At 40.2% G+C, this 20,039-nt stretch overlaps 1 protein-coding gene across 3 annotated transcripts in view; it reads left to right on the plus strand.

The window, feature by feature from the left end:
* The window catches only part of ASCC3 (activating signal cointegrator 1 complex subunit 3), an 825,088-nt gene that overhangs the window by 273,233 nt on the left and 531,816 nt on the right, over positions 1–20,039 (plus strand). For all 3 annotated transcript variants that reach the window (XM_073589497.1, XM_073589498.1, XM_073589496.1), the window contains exon 11: positions 15,992–16,156. In XM_073589497.1, coding sequence (XP_073445598.1) covers positions 15,992–16,156 — 165 coding nt within the window. The remainder of the gene's footprint in view (positions 1–15,991; positions 16,157–20,039) is intronic.

Raw genomic sequence — 20,039 nt, forward strand, 5'->3', positions numbered from 1 at the left:
CTTGCTGCTCAAAGCACTTCCAAAAGGAAGTATATATACTGTATATATATATTATTATACTGTGTATATATATATATATATATATATATATATATATATATATATATATATATATATCTCAACAGAATAGTACAATTTGTGAATTTAGGCCTAAAGTAATTTAGGGTAAATACCAGAAGTGGTTAAATAAGTGCCGAACGCAACCACCGTGCTGGTTTCCCAATCAAAAGTGCATATATATCTCAGTCTCAATATAACCAGTATAATACATAAGTTGAAAGGATGGCATTACCTTGTCTTGTTTAGCATGAGAATGTGCGGGTGGTCTGACAGTGTTCCCCCTGCGCCCCGACTCGCGTTTCACCCTTTGCTTCTTCCGGGGGAAATTGAGGAGTTGGAGTTGGTGGTTTGGCTTACTAATTCCATAGCCCTGATGGCTGCAATATATTTCAAAGCGGTTGTCCCTCAGTTTACTTAGTTATAGTACTTTTCTATACAGAATAGTTTTGATAGTTTCATACTATGTTGGAAGGTATACATGGTGCTAAAACTTCTTTTCAAATTATTTTCCTTTTCTGATGTTTTCTGTGTTGCTTTTAGATAATTTTTTTTATTTCTGAGACTTTGTCTAATTTTAAACATATGAAATAATTTTGGGGCTTACACCTCTGTTTGTCATTTTGTAATATTAGCTTGTTAGATAAGTGGGGTATTTTGACAATTTATTTCAAATAGTTTTATACTGACTATATTGTATGTTGTGTATCCATGTCCTTTGGTGTCCACTGCTAACCGTTGTTTGAGCATGGTAGACATAACAAAAAAGTTCCCTTTATGTGTAATGTGCGCATCTGAATTTTTATTTTTTTAAAAGCTGAAAATGATTTTCAATTATAATCTAGACTATTTTTTGTGTGTATGGGGATTAGGAAGGTGTGTCATCTGCAGCCATTAAATGCATTATAATCTCCACCTGAAAGTGAGGTACATCATAGCACAAATCTGCTCCTGTTTATAGCTGTAGTAGATTTCAGATCATAATGACGTCATATTACTTTTTTTGGGTTGTTAGCACTAGTCTGCCACAAAGGGGAAGTGGGGATGGAGGAGAACGGCAATGGGTCAGAAACAAACTTTTCTGCAGTTTATGGAGGGCAAGGAACAGGGGTGAGAAGACACAGAAGGTAAACATACAGAAGGGGGATCCCAAGTGTGTAACCCTTACCCCCTTCCCTCATGCACAGCACAGACAACTGTCCCGCTATGACAGTCTTAAGTAGGGGAGGGGGGACTCAAACTGTCCCTGGAACTGGCACCCTAACTCTCCCTGCCCCGGGGGTACTCTTGATGTTTGAGAGACCTGAGTCTCCGACCTCACTATGCTCCTGTTAATCCCTGGTCTGTCCCCTCCCCCACTCCATGGAGCCTGAGACAGAAATGTAACAAGACACGCTAAACAAAACGGGGATAACGGAAAGGGGATGGCCAAGCTAAAGTCAAATTTTCAAGCTAAGCAAAAATCACATTCGAGCTTATCTCCAACAGCGAATTGATGAAAATTATTTGATCGCCCAGCCCTAGTTGACCCTAAACTGTTAGTATTTCATTTAAAACTGAGGTTTTCCATTGATGGATTAACCCCAGGCGAAGAAAGTAAAGGTCGTCCATTCACTAATGTGTAAGATTCAAAAATAATCACGTCACACTTGCTTGATTATTTTTGAAATACCCATAAGTGAGTAGTGAGGGCCACTCAGCCACCGCTGTATTCATGGACACTGAAAATAGGGGCCCCTTCTCGAGGCCGGTGCGGATCCCAGAAATTGGATCTTCATCTTCCTGAAATGTATAGCATATTCTGAAAATATGCCATAACTGAGAATGCAGTACCTATTTAAGTTGCTGTTTTTTACTCAATGTACCCCTTATACTTAGTAGAACTGTAGTGGTGGGAACAGCTATTTCCAGAATCTCTGTGCCTGGGGAGTAATTGGTTACCATTTGTGAGAAATACTATATACTTCTGTGTCATGTCTTTGTTGTAGAAGAGAGTGTTTTCCTGTTTATGGCACCTGTTTTGTAGGAATGATTATAATGTAGTTGACAGGTTGTACATCATGTACCATATATATGATAATTGCTGGATTTGGACCCTGTTATCTGCACTCGATAGGTGTGGCAGACATTTGCCTTGAACAGACTAAATAAGGCCGAATCCATGTATTTTGTGTAAGTAGCAGTCCCTAATATAAACCAGTGTAATGACTAGTGATTTTGGAAAGCAGGGTTTTGTATTCTAGTACTTGAAGCCGCAGACTTGATTTTGAAAGCAATGTTCCAGGACCAGTAAAGTGATTAAACACAATCTCTTTATTCTGCGGAACCGTTCATGAGTAGCCAGACATAGATTTTCTTTAGAAACAACGTTCAGTGTCTTTGCGGGGAAATTTATTGTAAGGTGCATTGTTGAAGTGTTACTGTGGACACTTACCACATCATTTTTCTCATTTTTTTGTGAGAATGTAATCAGCTTAGTATTTGAAAGGAACTGGCAGTGCGGTCGCTTTAGTTCCCAAAATAAATGTGAATGACGGCCAATTAACCTCTCCAATTTTTCTATCAGCAGCTGATAAATTGCAAACTCCTGCAATCTGAATGATGTTAAAGTCTTTTGTGATCTTAGGAAAATGTGAAATGTTACATAGTTTGGGCAGCTGCGTAAAGGCAAGTGTCTGTCAAGGTCAACCATATCTAAAATCGAAGGAGCCAATACGTTAAAGAATTTGTTCATTTTTTGGCGTAAAATACAGAAAAGTTGCAAAATGTTTTGGCAACACGAAATTACACAAACTTTTTGTGGCTTATTGCATTTTCACACCTGTCCCAACCAGCTCCACTACAATAGGTAGAGTTGGGGGCGAGACAGAGCCATGGTAAAACCCGGCCATCCAAGTAATTACTACACATAGTCTACCTTACACCCAAATTCTTACTCCAGTCTCTGGTTGGAGTAAGGTTCTGGAGATGTGCGCAGAGGTGCACGCCAATTCTAAGATGCATCTCATTCATTAAGTCATGTGCTCTTCTTACTCCACCCAACACATACACAATGCCATTGTTAATAAACCAGAGCCCATAACGTGTTATTATTGTGTTGATCACGCACACTAATTATTCAAATCCCACCAAAGACGACTTCTACAAGGAGTTTGTATGTTCTCCCCGTGTTTGCGTGGGTTTCCACTAGGGTTCTCCAATTTCCTCCCACATTCCAAAGACATACCGATAGGGAATCCAGATTGTGAGCCGCGATAGGGACAGTGATGATAATGTATGTAAAGCACCGAGGAATATGATGCCGCTATATAAGCAATGCATAATAAAAATGTAAAGAAATAAATAAAATGCATAGAGGAACAAGGTTCAGCTAATTGTAAGACTGTAAATTGTAAAAAAAGAAAATCAAATTTTAATCAGATGTAGGCCAAAAAGTTATTTTTCTTGGTTTTATCACATTATTTTGGTTATCGCATGCAGCTTTTGCACAAAAAACAGCCAAGCGATCTAGCAGCTAACCCTGATGTTAAGCTATTATTCCTGACGTGTGCTGTGTTTTTTCACTGTGGCACTAAATGCTGACCATCAAAATTAATACTTCCATGTTTCCAATGCAGGAGTCACTCTATTAAAGGAGCATTTATTGTAGAAATGGTTTTGTTTAAGTTTTAAACCGTTCCAGGCATAGGGCATACATCGGTTACCAAATACAAATTGGGCTGAGGAGCTGCGCCTTCCCCATACACCGCAGACACCAGCTGTGTTGCACAGGCAGCATCTGCCGGTAAGAGCAGCGACCGGAGCTTGCTCTGATTACTGTTGTTGAACTATTTCCAGACAGCGGCATGTTGACGTCAGAACATAGCAACCACATAAGGGAAGCTATTATCAGAAAATGACCTGTCATTTAAATCAGTTTTTATGTTTTTAAAAACAATTTGACCATTTTTTATTTTACATTTTTTCTACAGATCATAGTCTGAATTAAAATTTAAATACTTGAACTGTTGCTATTTTCACAATAACCACCAGGGCTTTTATCAGACTAACTTCCTACCTTAGGCTAAGTGCACACGCTGCGGATTAGTCTGCGGAACCGCAGGTAAAATGACCTGCGGATTGGCCTGTGGTTTAGCCCTGCGGTTTATCACCTCTACAGTGGAGGAGATGGTAAACCACAGCAGAATCCGCAGAAGTCACATGTCATTTCTTTCTGCGGATTCAAAACCGCAGCTTTTCCGCAGTTAAAAATCCGCAGCATGTGCACAGCAGAATGTAAATCCCATAGACTTACATTATACTGTACACTGTCTGCAGATCCGCAGCGGCCAAAACCGCAGTGGATCCGCAGCAAAAACCGCAGCGTGTGCACATAGCCTAATGGAATCTAGAGGAGTCTGGCAGTGTGTTATTTCTTCTGAGAACAGAAGGGGATTGGTCTTTTACTCATCTCTCAAAAGGCCGTCTTACAAATCAGATGGTCAACCCAGTTTGGCCAACGTTTTCTAATTTGTATAAGGGCCTTTACTTTGAGTAATGACAGTAAAAGGGAAAACTGTAACAGTTTTTGCTATGTAATCTAAGAGCATCATGATGTAGAAGCAGAGACACTGATTTCAGTGATGTGTCACTTACTATACTGTGTATTTGCTCTTTTAATTCAATCAGTGTTTGTGGTCTGATGCCTCCTAGTCCAACCTGTCCCCCAGCCCTGATTAGCAGCTCTCTGTCACTATACAATGTACACAGAATGCTGTGACGTGGATGGGGTTATACACAGCTCGACAACTGAACTCTGCTACTTATGCAGCAGATAAAACTGTGCTTCTATCACAACTACTGCGCTTAGGACACTAAGTGATACATCACTAGAATCTGGGTCTCTGTCCCTACCTAATGCTGCTATCAGATTGCATAGCACAAAAGGGCTGACGGGTTCCTTTAAATAGTTATAGTTCCATTTATTCACAGAATATTTGCTGAAAATAAATTTGCAGCAAATCTGTGATCAAATCTGCGTAATATTGGTATAGCATGCTGCCCATTTAGAAGTGCCAGCAGATACAAAAATCCACACAGATAATTTTCCAAACCTCATTTCCTTGCACTAACTGCACTTTAGTTTGGAGAAAATACTCTAAAGTTAGTGCTATAAAATATTGTGCAAATTTACTGTACTTTTTAATGTTGATTTACACTTTCATTAGTATTGAGTTTGGCTGCCAAAATCAGATTCCAGTTCCTGTTCCTCGTATATTAGGGAAAATGAGCTGTTTAATTTCTCTACCCCAACGGCAGTTTCCTTTTTTCTATGGCGTTATCAGATTAAACTTTGAAATGCTGAAATGGTACATCAGTTTTTATGCATCAGTAATGCTGAAGCTTTGCCTTCTAGAATTCCCTGGTTGGATTTTTCATGTTGATTAGTATTAGAATTATCCATTTCATGCGATTCAGTATAAAGGTTGTGCATATTTCCCAGGTGTGTCATGTATTTGCTGTTTCAATGGGTAACTATAAATTAGACCTATAAAGATACCATTAGGACTTTAAAAAGTTACATTAGCTTTAAAAGGTTGACATTTGTTCCTGCGGTCATTTTATCTATACTATATCAGAGTAAAATATTTTATTTTCTCTGTGATCTTTGTTAATTATCACTGCCATCCGTATAATATCCATTTAATGAGAAGGCAGGTAAATTGGATGTAACTTAGATGAAGACACTTGATTGTACTGGAAAGGTCCAAAATGAATTGTCTTTAATAGGTGCATCAGCCCAATATAAGTAGCAAGCGCGAGCTAGGATGTCCTGTCACAAGGAAATGTCCTTGCGAAGGGGAACTCTGGAGAAGGCCACAAGTGATTATTTCACCTGTAATCTTGATGTTTGATGCTTCTGATTTTTAAAGCACAATTCCAGCATTTTTTTTGTATTTCCCCGCCTGAAGGGTATCACTGTTGTAAGTTACTTGCCACTAGTAATATACTTACCAGCCGTCATCGTCTTATGTTTTCAGTGCCGCTTCGGTCGTCTTCAGTGTTTGCTGAGCACGAGCAAGCCAGAAGTCACAACTCAGTGTAAGTCTATGAGAACCATAACAAGTCTCTCATAAGCTTATACTGAGAGCTTGTGACTGTTACCGCTAACTTCCAGTCAGTCAGTCAGTTGTTGCGGTCACAAGATGGCCAATTGCGATCTGTGCCACTTCATATTTATTAGTCCTTTTATATACACACATGAAACCTAACTCAATCTAATTTTAAGCTTCTAGCAGGGCTGTGGAGTCAGAGTCATGGCGTCGGAGCCCATTTTGGTGGAGTCGGAGTTTGAGTCGGAGGCGGTGTCATGGAAATTTCGGAGTCGGAGGTTTGACTTACCGACGCCACAGCCCTGGTATGAGGGAGTTGGAGTTGGAATCGGAGATGGAGTCATGGAAATTGAGGAGTTTGAGTCGGAGGTTTGGCGTACCGACTCCACAGCCCTGGCTTCTAGGCACAGAACACTCAGGGACTAAGTTCCCATGGAGAGTATTGGCGGCGTGGTTGACGCTGTGTATTTTTGCTGGTCAAGAAACACCGCATATTACAGTTTAAGCAAAGTGCATGCGAATTACAGAAATTTTATGTCCAATCATGCTGCCAAGAATAATACACCATCTCTAACACCATTCAGTGAGAATCATTCAGCTCGGTCCGCTGATATAAACATGCTAAGAAATTATGTCCAATCAGTAAATTCGGACGTATGCGTCAATGGGGCTATAGACAATAATGATGCTGGTAGTGTGAACATGCACTCTAATGTCCATAATTTTGGGGCGTGTACGCCTACTGGAGGCGGACACTCAGACGTATTAGCCTGAAAATGACGCATGACACAGCACATGTTCACTCTACAGACATCATTATAGTCTATGGCCCAGTCGGCATTTGCTCCCTAATTCTGTTTTTCAGGGGTATATGGACGAAAGCCCCGATGGGAGTGACAAATGTGGAGATAAGCGCAGTGTGAAAGCACCCTTGCAAGTGTGAGACATGTAATGTCTGACATTCTGTTCTCATAATCACACAGCTCTGCAGTGAGATGAGAACTAACACAGTACAGCAGAAGTGAAGTTGGTCTCTGTACAAAAACATTTGCAGCTGTAGTCCTCTCACAGCGCTCCAGCTTCCATCTCCCAGGCAGCAAGTATAGGGGAAGGGCAGTACAGCAGCACTGACATCTCTATGAGAGGATAGCCGCAAATTTGCTTGTTGTGTTTGTAATGAGACAAAGTTCAGTTCTGCTGTACTGTGTTAGTTGTAATCATGCACAGCTCTGAGTGGCGTGCGTCTCGGTGCGCTGGGCTAGAAATTCTATTAGTAGCATTTCTGGCGTACAAAATGCTGGCACTGTTGATGATCTTGACTGGCAGGAGTGGCCATGCTCCATCTTGCCCTCTCAACTTTTCAAAGCTTTTACACTAGTTTTCTGGCACTAAATCCCCATTGTTCCACAATATTGTTGAATTTCAACAGAAGTAGCAAAAGGTGTCGTACACCTCTAATAACAATCTTTCACATATGTTCAGCGAATGATTATTAAGAACTTATATTTGAGCACCTTTTTATTTTGACGGGATTGACGCTGACAGATAGTCATGTTCCAGACACATCTGTGGGCAATTTCTTAAAAGTGGACAACCCCTTCCATGCAAAAATACTGTTTACCACAACATCTGTTACATGCAGTGTGCCCATATGGCTCTTAAATTGTTAATAATGTCTCATCATACATGTCCATATCGATAATAGCCCTAATGGATAAATATAGCAATGTTTGCCTGGACTAATTTCTGAATACGGTATATCATTCAGCTTTAAGTTGATTCTGACCCACTCTATTCTCATTTAAATATGCACGGTGCGGATGCTAATGTTTGTAATTTTAACGAGTAAAATGCATATTTATTTGTTTTTTTGGAAAGCAGTGTAATGCTTCTAAATGTAACCTTCAGCGAGATTTAAAATGTAAATGCTTCTCGTCTACACTTTTCCCTATGGGAAAGATAAACCTGTAGCAAAACCTAATAATAATTCTAACAGAGTTTAGACGTGGAAAAAAGGTTTCATGCGCTGAGAAAAATTTAGTCTGACAGCAAAAGTATGTATTGTTAGTCCATTTTCTTTTGCTGTGCCCTTGTAGAAATCCAAGATGGAAATGTCTTTCACTAGTTAGTTTTATTACACATGATCTGTCATTTCTATATCTTAATAAAAAATGCATTTATTTTTCTATCTATATCTTTGAATTCCCTGTTATATGGTAAAACCTATGTGGACACCACTTCTAATTATCTACACTCCGTACAAACATGTATAAAATACGCCATACAATAATGTTCTCTTCATACACAAACATTAAATGGGTCACAGAGAGGTGGCTGTCAACATGGCAAGGTTTGTCACATTTCTGATTTTGCTATAGGTGCCAACTCACCTTTAAAGGGAATCTGTGGCAGGTTTATGCCACCCCATGATGTAGGGACGGGGATCTTGGTTCCAGCGATATATCATTTATTTTACTGTTTTCTGCAGTTTTTATAAAAATCACTGTTTTATCTGTTGCAGATCTAGCAATTTTTTGTATGCAGCCCCCCATTTTTCTAGGTCAATGTTTTCTGACCGTAAACAGGAGCTGTGCAATTTTCCGGACCTTTCACGTTGAGTGATTTGTTTCGTCGGCCTGGTTTGACGACGTGTGTGCTGTGCAGCGCACAGGTGACGAGGTTGCAGTACAGCAAATCAGACGAGCTCAGAATACTGGAAGGACAGGAAATTTGTGCAGCTTCTGGACCATGGTTGCGCAAAGCAATCCGCTCATCTTTACCATCTACACCACTGTCACAGGCATAAAGCTAACAATTGCTGGGGGTGTAGTTGGTAACAGCAGGTTTACTAGTCCTCTAATGATAATATTTTGCATATTAAACAGTGATTTCATCAAAATTGCAGCATTGCTGGAATCAGGGTCTCAGTCGCTATATTTTGCTGCTCTTAGAAGTGGCAAAAAGCTGCTGAAAGACACAGATGGAATTTGGCACATACAGACGCAGCATTATGTAGGAAATTACACAGCTGTACTTATCATTGTAGACGTGAATCTAGCTCTCTGTTGAGGTAAAAGCCTTGTTAGAAAGCTCAGCACATTCTTTCGTTGATTGCCATTGCCTTTTTTCTCACTTTGCTCCTTCCAATCTCCTCTCCATAGAGTATAGTAGGCTGTGTAACCTGACACCTCACTATGTTGACAGTCTGATGGCACTTTTTCAGAGTAGAAGTAAATAAGCTGCTCATAACCATAGAAATAAGCAGATTTTTCTCATAAGATGTCTTATAAAGATTCTTATATTAGCTTATACTGTTGATTTATGCAAAGTTTGTTGAAACTGCAGTTCTCATTTAAGTGCTTTTTTATGAAATGGAAACTTCTAGGAGCCACAACAGCTCGGCCACAAAGTAGGCTATGTAATGTTGCTATTACGTAACCCCAATAGGCTAAATTACATAGCATGTACATTTTCTGTGTTTCAAACCTCACTATCCTCAAAGCCAACACACAGATTTTTATCACAAGCTTGGGACATATATATTGCTTTTTGTGTGATTGTATATATTAATTGGATGTTGGTGCAATCGGTTGATCAGCCTAGAGTTCTCCTTTTGGCAAATGTCGACTGTGGGGGGCAAAGAATGTCAACAGGCCCTATCCTTTTGTCCTAACAGGAGATACGCATATACATCAGTCATTCCTAACTACATGAGTATATATGGGTATGGCCAAGTGTTGGTCTTCTAAGGGAGTAATTGTATTCCCAAAGAGCCTACAGCCATCTTCTTTGTATAGCCAATCATCTATAGTCTCTAAGCTTATCTTGCCGCATATAGCTGAATCTACAATGGTCTACAGAATTTTTTTCTAAATATGAAGATAATATCACTGTCCACAATGTAAGATCCATGTGAAAAGGTATGATACCGAGTATAGCTGGGAAGAATTTTACCTGTCTGACTTCAGTGTTTACCATTGGCATGGCATGGAATGGAAGACTTATACGAGCTACGCCTTATGTCTACACGTCAGTACCCAACCCCACCTTTGTTGTACAGTGGTATGTGGATTGTAAAACAAATTACATTTCCCCATTTTTTTTATTTTTTACAATTTTTTAACATTATTTGTATTATTAGTAATCTAATTAGAAATAAAGCTGGTGTCATGGATAATGTCTAACATTCTATTCAGTTATCTATTTAGATCTTAATACTCTTTTCATGCGGTAAATTACACCAGATGTATGCCTGTATTATTATTGGTCAGCCATTTGCATTTAATAGAAAATGAATCAGAAAACAAGTTTTATCTTCCTGTATTTTATGTTCAGGTCATGAATATTATTCAGTAAATGCAGCATAGCGCCAACAAATTACTTAAATAGCTGGGATTACTTGTTTTTCACACCTTGAAAATTGTAATATGCATTGCTAAATGTATTCCATTACAGTTTGCTAATTAGTCTTGTGTCGGAGTACAGCTGCTAATCTCAATGGCTGACGTGGTTAATTTCCAAATGATATCTGTTCCATCTGCAGCAGTTAGGCCCAGTTTTCTGGAAAGCCGTGCTGTTGATGGACCACATTTAGTTAGCTAGTAATATTCTGACCCAATTAGCCTTATGACATCTACGTAAAGGAACGAAAAGTCAAACTAGTGTTAACAGGAAGCAGCGAAGATTAAAAGATGCAAACCCAATTCTCCTATTATAAATACTTTTACATTTCTTTTAAGGCCTAATTCCCCTGTAACTTTTTTCTCTTCCCAATGTAATGGACTGTTTTTTTTTCATCAGTCTGCTGGATCATAGTTTTATTAGTTATGGAAAGGTCCAATGAATCAGTCATCTGAGTTTCTCATATGCTAAAATAAACTAATGAAGGTTCTCAAGATTCTCCTACCAGTCAGAGACAAAAGAAAGTACAGAACATGGATGGCATCCATATGCTTTCCGTTTTTTTCCAGACCTATTCACTTGAATGACTGAGTTGGGTCTACAGGTCGGACCAAAATAAGGCCATATTCACACCTTAAGTATTTGGTCAGTATTTTACATCAGTATTTGTAAACCAAAATCAGAAGTGGTGACGTGTTTCTATTACTCTTTTCCACTGATTGTTCCACTCCTGGTTTTGGCTTTCAAAAAACGGATGTATAATGCTGATCAAATACTGAACGTGTGAACATGGCCTAACACAGACCTTTATTGGGCAAAAAAAGGGCAAACATAAACATGTGAATAGCCTAATAAATAGCCCCCTGAGGAAGCCCACGCGAAACGCGCATTGGGGCTGCGTGGTCTGACGGCACACAGGGATTTATATAGATAAGACCTCTTTTGCTAGGACTATAACACTGAATAATTAATATTGGTGTTTTACTATATTGTAGCAATAGTGGCAGTCTGCTTTAATTTTAGCTGCGCTTTTAGTGTGGTACTTTGATCTTGGTTGTCAGAGCCTAGTACAGCTACAATATTTATATCCACTGCTCAAAAAATAAAGAGAACACTAAAATACCACATCCTAGATATCTCTGAATGAAATATTCCAAATATTTTTATTCATTGCACAGTGGAATGTGTTCAGAACAATAAAACATAACAGTTATCAATGTAAATCAAAATGAATATCCCATGGAGGTCTGGATTTGGAATGATACTCAAAATCAAAGTGGAAAATCAAATTACAGGCTGATCCAACTTCAGTGGAAATGCCTCATGACAAGAAAAAGATGCTCAGTAGTGTGTGTGGCCTCCACGTGCCTGTATGACCTCCCTACAATGTCTGGGCATGCTCTTGATGAGGAGGCGGATGGTCTCCTGCGGGATCCCCTTCCAGACCTGGGCTAAAGCATCTGCCAACTCCTGGAAAGTCTGTGGTGCAACGTGACGTTGGTGGATAGAGCGAGAGATGATGTTCCAGATGTGCTCAATCGGAGTCAGGTCTGGGGAACAGGCTGGCCAGTCCATAGCTTCAATGCCTTCATCTTGCAGGAACTGCTGACACACTCCAGCCACATGAGGTCTGGCATTGTCCTACATTAGAAGGAACCCAGGGCCAACTGCACCAGCAAATGGTCTCACAAGGGGTCTGAGGATCTCATCTGGATGAGCTGCACTACCTGAGCCACTTGTGTGGGTTGTAGAGTCCGTCTCATGCTACCACGAGTGTGAAAGCACAACCAACATTCAAAAGTGACCAAAACATCAGCCAGAAAGCATTGGTACTGAGATGTGGTCTGTGGTCCCCACCTGCAGAACCACTCCTTTATTGAGGGTGTCTTGATAATTGCCAATAATTTCCATCTGTTGTCTATTCCATTTGCACAACAGCATGTGAAATTGACTGTCAGTCAGTGTTGCTTCCAAAGTGGACAGTTTGATTTCACAGAAGTTCGATTTACTTGGAGTTATATTCTGTTGTTTATGCGTTCCCTTTATTTTTTTGAGCAGTGTATATTATAGTATTCTATTATGCCACGGTGATCATTTTAGGTCTCAAAATTCCCAGTCCATACATAATCTGTGCTTGTCTCAGAGCTTAATTCTGTTTGTGTACTTCATTTTGAATTTTTGTCCATATAATCTTTTTAAAGTATTTGAATATGGTGTCTTTATAATATTATAATAATAGAAAAAAGTTTTTTGATAAATTTTAAACGGGTGTTTGTACTCCTTTTTCTCTTCTTGTATATAATGAAATATAATGTGTCATCACACATTATACTGGCTCATATACTAACATGAGTACTGCAAAAATGATTTTTTTTTTATATAAAATGTATATTTATTTCATTTGTACTAAAGGCTCTCTTTTCAATAGCACTCTAGCATCCATTTTTACAGGAGCCATTAAAATGTATCGTATACTGAGAACTCTAATTTTTTAAAATTATTTTTCTACATGAGTAAAGGCAGGTTATTTTTTTTTGCTTTAGCAATAAAATATATACCGTAATACTATTCCCGTAAGCAACATAAACCTGATGGGAAAAACAATTAAATTATGTACAGCCTATAGAGGAGGGATCCCCAACCTATGATTAGGGAGCCACATGTGGCTCGCAGGCCCATGATGTTCTCTGCCAACTTAGTGTATTAGCACTAAATCAGGCAAACTGTTAGCAGGTCTCCAGATACTACAGGGTGGGCCATTTATATGAATACACCTAAATAGCATGGGTGGTGATATCAACTTCCTGTTTGTGGCACATTAGTATATGGGAGGGGGAAAAATTTTCAAGATGGGTGGTGACCATGGCTGCCATTTTAGATCCAACTTTATTTTTTCCAACGGGAAGAGGGTCATGTGACACATCAAACTTATTGAGAATTTCACAAGAAAAACAATGGTGTGCTTGGTTTTAAGGTAACTATTCTTTCATGAGTTATTTGCAAGTTCTCTTTGTTTACAGCCATTGACATGTCGCAGAGGTTAACATGTGAGGAGCGGATAGAAATTGTGTTGCTGCCTGGTGAACGCAGTACCCGGATCATTGCAGCAGATTTCAATGCAAGACATCCTATGCAAGAAAACTGTCACCATTCCCATTTTATTTAGGTGTATCCATATAAATGGCCCACCCAAAAAAGTTTGCCTCATCACTGAACATAATGTTCTGTGTAAACTGAGGGTCCTGTTCCAATTTTTGTTTTGCCCATTCTGCAAATTCATCGCGCTGATTTGGGTCACCAACCATTACCATTATATTTAGGTGTATCCATATAAATGGCCCACCCTGTACTTAATTTTGTAAGTAACCCTGCTCAGAAGAGCAGATCTGGATGTGGATATACTAGCGGAGGGCAAAGGAGGTGATAAATATGGGAAGCTGGAGATAAGATGATACTAATAGTCAGACTAGGTACATGAAGCTGGATGCAATAATGTGGTGAGTGTGCCTAATACAGGAATAATGAAGGGGGGTAAAGTTGGAATCCTTGGGTGTAAGTATGCTGCCTGTACAGGAATACTACACAAGGTCTAAGTTTTTGTGAAAATTTTTTGGCTATCATCACTTGGGTCATAGTGGGTTCTGATTGCCATTACTGGGGGGGGGGGGGGGGGGGTGTGAAAGCTGGATTTGACTTGCAACCATCTCTGAGATGAATTTGGCTTTCATGGTAAAAAAAAAAGGTTTGGGACCGCTGCTATAAATTACAGTATATGCTTTTATTGTCATTGATCCATTACACATTTTGCCTATGTCAGAAATGTGTTTTATTGCTATGACTGTCAGAATTCATCTGCCACTTTGGATTTTAAAGAATAAGAAATATTTAGTTTATCTGGTCTCAGAATTGTATATGGTTTTTCCACTGATTTCTTTTGTACTTCTAATTAGTAATTAGTGCCCCATTGCTGCTCTACTTAGCAGTGATGGCAGTCTTTCAAGTGTTAGCTTACCCATGTTTCTTTTGCAATAGAAACAGCGTCGTTACTTGTATATTTTTGATGTTTTGAAATACCATCTCTCATGTCTTCATCTCAGCACATAAGACAATATTAAAAGAGGTCCCCACTCAGGGGTCTGCCTTATTCATCAGAGGTCGTGAAAAGAGTTGTTCCCACTCTGACTAAAGCCCCCATTACACACTGCAATATCGCTAGCAGTATCGATGTAAAGTCACCGATTTTGTGACGTAGCAGCAATATTGCTAGCGATATCACTACATGTGATACTTACCTCCGACCGGCTCCCCCACTGATTATCGCTGGTCGCGCGAGAAGGTCCTGGATCATTTCTCGTCGGGCGCTTCCTGCTGGGCTTCCTGTGGCGCCGACGAGCGACGCATGGACGCGGGTGGGAGGACGTCAGGATCGCCGTGTCTGACAGGTAAGTAGCGACCCCCGACCCCAGCGATGTCGCTGGTGAGATCTGCCTGTGTGGCAGCTCACTAGCGACCACTTAGCAATGCACCAGCGATCCATATCGTTGTCGGGATCGCTGGTGCTTCGCTAAGTGTAACGGTACCTTTACACACAAACCTCAAATTTATGCTACCTGATACATATGTGATAGTGTTTTGCCACTTGGACAAACCCTTCTAATGTACGTTTTCTTCAGAATATAGAGCCATGCTGTTAAGGCCCCGTCTCACTAAGCAATCTCGGTAGCGAGATCGCTGCTGAGTCACAACTTTTGTGACGTAACAGCGATCTCACCAGCGAGATCGCTGTGTGTGACAGCGATCAGCGAGCGGCCCCCCTGCCAGTATCGCTGATCGCTGGAAGAAACCTCTGGACATTTCTTTGGTCGCTGGTCTCCCGCTGGCCAGCACGCATCGCTGTGTGTGACAGCGGGAGACCAGCGATCAGGTGTTAAAAAATAATAAAAAAAAATAAAAAATATAGTTATTCTCACCTTCCGATGTCCCGTTCAGCCATCCCGCCTCTCTCCACGCTCCGGTCCCAGTGATCCTTTGCACGAATGACCGCGAGACTTTGTTATCCCGCGAGACCGTGACTTCTCACGGTCATTCGTGCAAAGGATCACTGGGACCAAAGCGTGGAGAGAGGCAGGATGGCTGAACGGGACGTCGGAAGGTGAGAATAACTATATATTTTTTATTTTTAATCTATTTTTTACAGGATGGCCAGCGATGCCGGGCGTTCGGCATCGCTGTGCTGATCGCTGGTGAAGCTGTCTGTGTGACAGCTCACCAGCGATCACATAGCGACTTACCAGCGATCCTGACACCTTCATATCGGTGTCGGGATTGCTGGTGAGTCGCTTAGTGTGACGGGGCCTTTACAATGAATTCTTTTAACTCTTGCTTATCAGTGATCTCTGTTCTTTTCCTGACCATCATATTTGCTTTTTGTTATCATGCAGATGCTTGTGACCACCCCAGAGAAATGGGATGTTGTTACCAGAAAGAGTGTTGGAGATGTGGCCTTATCTCAGCTCGTGAGACTGTTGATTTTAGATGAAGTTCATTTGCTTCATGAAGATAGAGGCCCAGTGTTGGAGAGTTTAGTGGCAAGGACATTACGACAGGTAAGCAGATTTCAGCTCTATCTCTGATTGGGAAAAAAAGCCTTTATACAAGTTATTGTTGCGCAGTGTCTCAATTGTATGGCCAAGATGGTCCATCATTTCAGGACTTTCAGAAATTCTTAACCCCTTTACCCCTAAGGTGGTTTACACGTTAATGACGGGGCCAATTTTTCCAATTCTGACCAGTGTCACTTTATGATACAACAACTTTGGAACGCTTCAGCGGATCCTGGTAATTCTGAGATTGATTTTTCGTGACATATTGTATTTCAAGATAGATTTACAATTTATTCACTATAACTTGTGTTTATTTGTGAAAAAAAATGGAAATTTGGCAAAAATTTGGGAAATTTGAAAATATTCAAACTTTGAATTCTTATGTCTTTAAATCAGAGAGATGTCACAAAAATAATAAATATAATTTCCCACATGTCTACTGTACATTAGCACAATTTTTTAAACTATTTTTTTTTTAGGAAGGGTTAAAGCCATTTCTCCTTTTTCTAACAAAATTTAATTTACAAAACCATTTTTTTTTAGGGATCAAGTCACATTTGAAGTGACTTTGAGGGGTCTATATGACAGAAAATACCCTAAAGTGACACCATTCTAAAAACTGCACCCATAAAGGTGCTCAAAACCACATTCAAGAAGTTTATTAATCCTTCAGGTGCCTCATAGGAAGTTTTGGAATGTGGAATTAAAAAAAATGAATGTTTACATTTTTGTTAGAAAAAATTTACTTTAGACCCCAATATTTTTGTTTTTGCAAGGGTAACCGGAAAAAATGGACCTCAAAATTTGTTGTGCAATTTCTGCTGAGCATGCCGACACCCCATATGTGGAGAAAGCTACTGTTTGGGCACACGGCAGAGCTCAGAATGGAAGTTGTGATGTTTGACTTTTGAATGCAAAATTTGCTTGAACAATTACTGGACAAAATGACCCCTCAGGGAACTGATCTAAATGTGGGTTGAGCACATTGAACCCTCAGATGCTTCACAAATGTTTCTAACGTTGAGCCGTGTAAATAAAAAAATCACATCTTCACCACAAAAATGTTTTTAGCCCCAAATATTGCATTTTCATAAGGGTAGCAGAAGAATTTGCACCATACAATTGCAATTTCTCCTGATTACGCCAATACCCCATATGAGGGAGAAAGCTACTGTTTGGGGGCACGGCAGGGCTCAGAAGGGAAGGAGCATCATTTTGACTTTTTCACTGTAAAATTTGCTGGACTCATTAGTGAACACCCTATCCAGTTTGGAGAGCCCCTGATGTGCCTAAACAGTGGAAACCCCCCACAAGTGACCCCATTTTGTAAACTAGACTCCTCAAGGAACGTATTTACATGTGTCGAGAGCATCTTGAACCTCCAGATGCTTCAGAGAAGTTTATAATGTTGAGCTTCGAAAATGTAAAAAAAATCACATTTTACCCACAAAAAATTTATTTTAGCCCCATTTTTTTATTTTCACAAGGGTAACAGGAGAATTTGCACAACAAATTGTATGGTGCAATTTCTCCTAAGTACGCCAATATGCCAGATATGGGGGAATACTACTTTTGAGGCACATTGCAAAGCTCAGAATTGAAGAGGTACCATATTGGAGTTCAAATTTTGCAGAATGGTTTGAGGGCGCTTGTTCTGCCTTCATACACGTTGACACGGTGTGCATTCTAGCATACAGCATAAACCACCTTATATCTTCCAAAGTAAGCAGTTCTCTGTGGTCTAAATTGTTTATTGGTGGAGTATAGAACATGCGATAAAATTATAAAGAATACAAACGACATGGGTAACTATTGGGCAGATGATCACATAGCTAACACAATTACAGGAAGTATACAGTGTGATTGATACACAGGTGTCTAATTGCATCTACTGAGCACTAGCTGCTATACAGTTAATAACATCTCTGTACAACACTGCATTGCAAGAAAAGATATTAATCTTACCAGATATGCTTTATCCGGATAACGAACTCAAGTAGAGGAGTTACAAGAGGACAAATAAACACATGCGTCCCATGAAATACACAGAAGAAAATACCATCTTCTAAATCCCAGAATACATTGCTTCAATCCCACAATGCACCACTGTTAAAGACACAAGCTGAAAAAGCTATTTAAGACAGCTATAAATTCAGCCACCACTAGATGATGCTAACTAAACCAGCACATAATACAAACATCATTTGCCCTATGTTCAGAGGGCAGAACAGCACTATATCACATTGGCAGAGCACTGAAGTGCCAGAACAGCAGAAATCCCTCCATATGTGAACTCATTTTACAAACTACACTCCCAAATGAGTTCATCTAGGGGTGCAGTGATCATATTGACACATTTGCCTCACCCAATTTTATACCATTTTGCTGTGAAAAAATTTAGTTTTAGCCCTAGATTTTACATTTTTACCCAATAAATTGGTAAAAATGGAGCCATAATTTATCCCACAATTTCTACTGAACGTGGCAATACCCCATGTGTGGCTGCACAGTACTGCTTAGCCATACGGCGAGACTCGGGAGGGACGGAGCACTATTTGCCTCCTGGAGCACAGATTTTCCTAGAATAGTTTGCGAACTTTATATACAGAGCACCTCAAGTGACCCCATTTTGGAAATTTTACCCCTTTGGGACTCTTTCTACAGGTGTAGTGACAATTTTGAATACATGGGTGTTTTCCAGAAACAAGCAGCAATGAATGTTGCCAAGTGAAAATTGCAAACTGCCGCTGTAGTGACCAGTAGTTGCAGTCGCCAGTATGGTATGGCCAGCTCATGCTTCTGGAGACCCATAAATTAGGCAAGTTCTCATCACTTCAGAAATGCCAAACATTTAGACATTATATGTGGTTTTGGTACACTGTGGGGCTCAGAAGGGAGAGAGGCATTTGAACTTGGGAGTGCAGAATTTGCTAAATTTCTTTCGAGAGGCGAGGAGCCATTTAGCTTTTCCAGAGTCATTATACTACCAGTAATGTGGAAGCCTGCTATATTTCCATTAACAAATGACAAACCTGAGTTGGGGGCTTGCTTTTTTTGTGAACTGAGTTGAATATTTTATTGTGAACATTTTCTTTTGGGACGTTTCGAATCACATTTTGTTCGGCGCTCTACGCTGAGCACTTGCATTGGGGTTTCCATCTAAATCTGAGTGACGTGATTCAGATGAAAGTCCTGAGAGATCTATTCACTATAATGAGGCAGCAGACTTACTATGGAATCTGTCTAGCCTCTGTTAAAGAATGTCCTTCTTTTCAGAAGTGCACAAAACTGTGGATGACACCGCCAGTTCATAGGTCAGAAAACGTCCACAGTGCTTCGATCTGCCTCATTATAGGGAATCTTTCAACGGAGTTTCCATCTGAATGCCGTTTTTCAGAGATACTTGGAAACGCCGCTGTAAGCGCTCAGTGCAGTGCGCAGGATAAATTTGCGATCTTTAGGAGGCAGAATGAACAAAACAGCAGATGAAAAATTGGTTTTATTTATTTTTTACACCATTCTTCATGCGATATAATTGATTAGGCGACTTTATTCTACGGGTCGGTGCGATTACAGCGATACCAGATCTATAGCGGGTAGAGTTGAGCGAAACAGGTTGGTCAGATTCAAAAGTCGCCGACTTTCGCCAAAGTCGGGTTTCATGAAACGAAACCTGACCACAGTGTGAAGTTGGCCATGCGGTCGGCGACCCAAGCGCCAAAGTCGGGTTTCGCCGAATGCTTGCACGTGACTTTTTTCAGCCAATGAGAGAAGCGTAGCTGGAGAGGGAGAGGCACAGAGAGAGAGAGAAGAGAGAGAGATTTCGCCTCCTCTAGGGTTAAAATTCATGCCTGGTGTGTTTACAGTCCTCCACTCACTGCCGACT

The sequence above is a fragment of the Dendrobates tinctorius genome, unplaced genomic scaffold (genome assembly GCF_039654945.1).
Source record: "Dendrobates tinctorius isolate UK_male_01 unplaced genomic scaffold, ASM3965494v1 ptg000111l, whole genome shotgun sequence".
Taxonomy (NCBI): domain Eukaryota; kingdom Metazoa; phylum Chordata; class Amphibia; order Anura; family Dendrobatidae; genus Dendrobates; species Dendrobates tinctorius.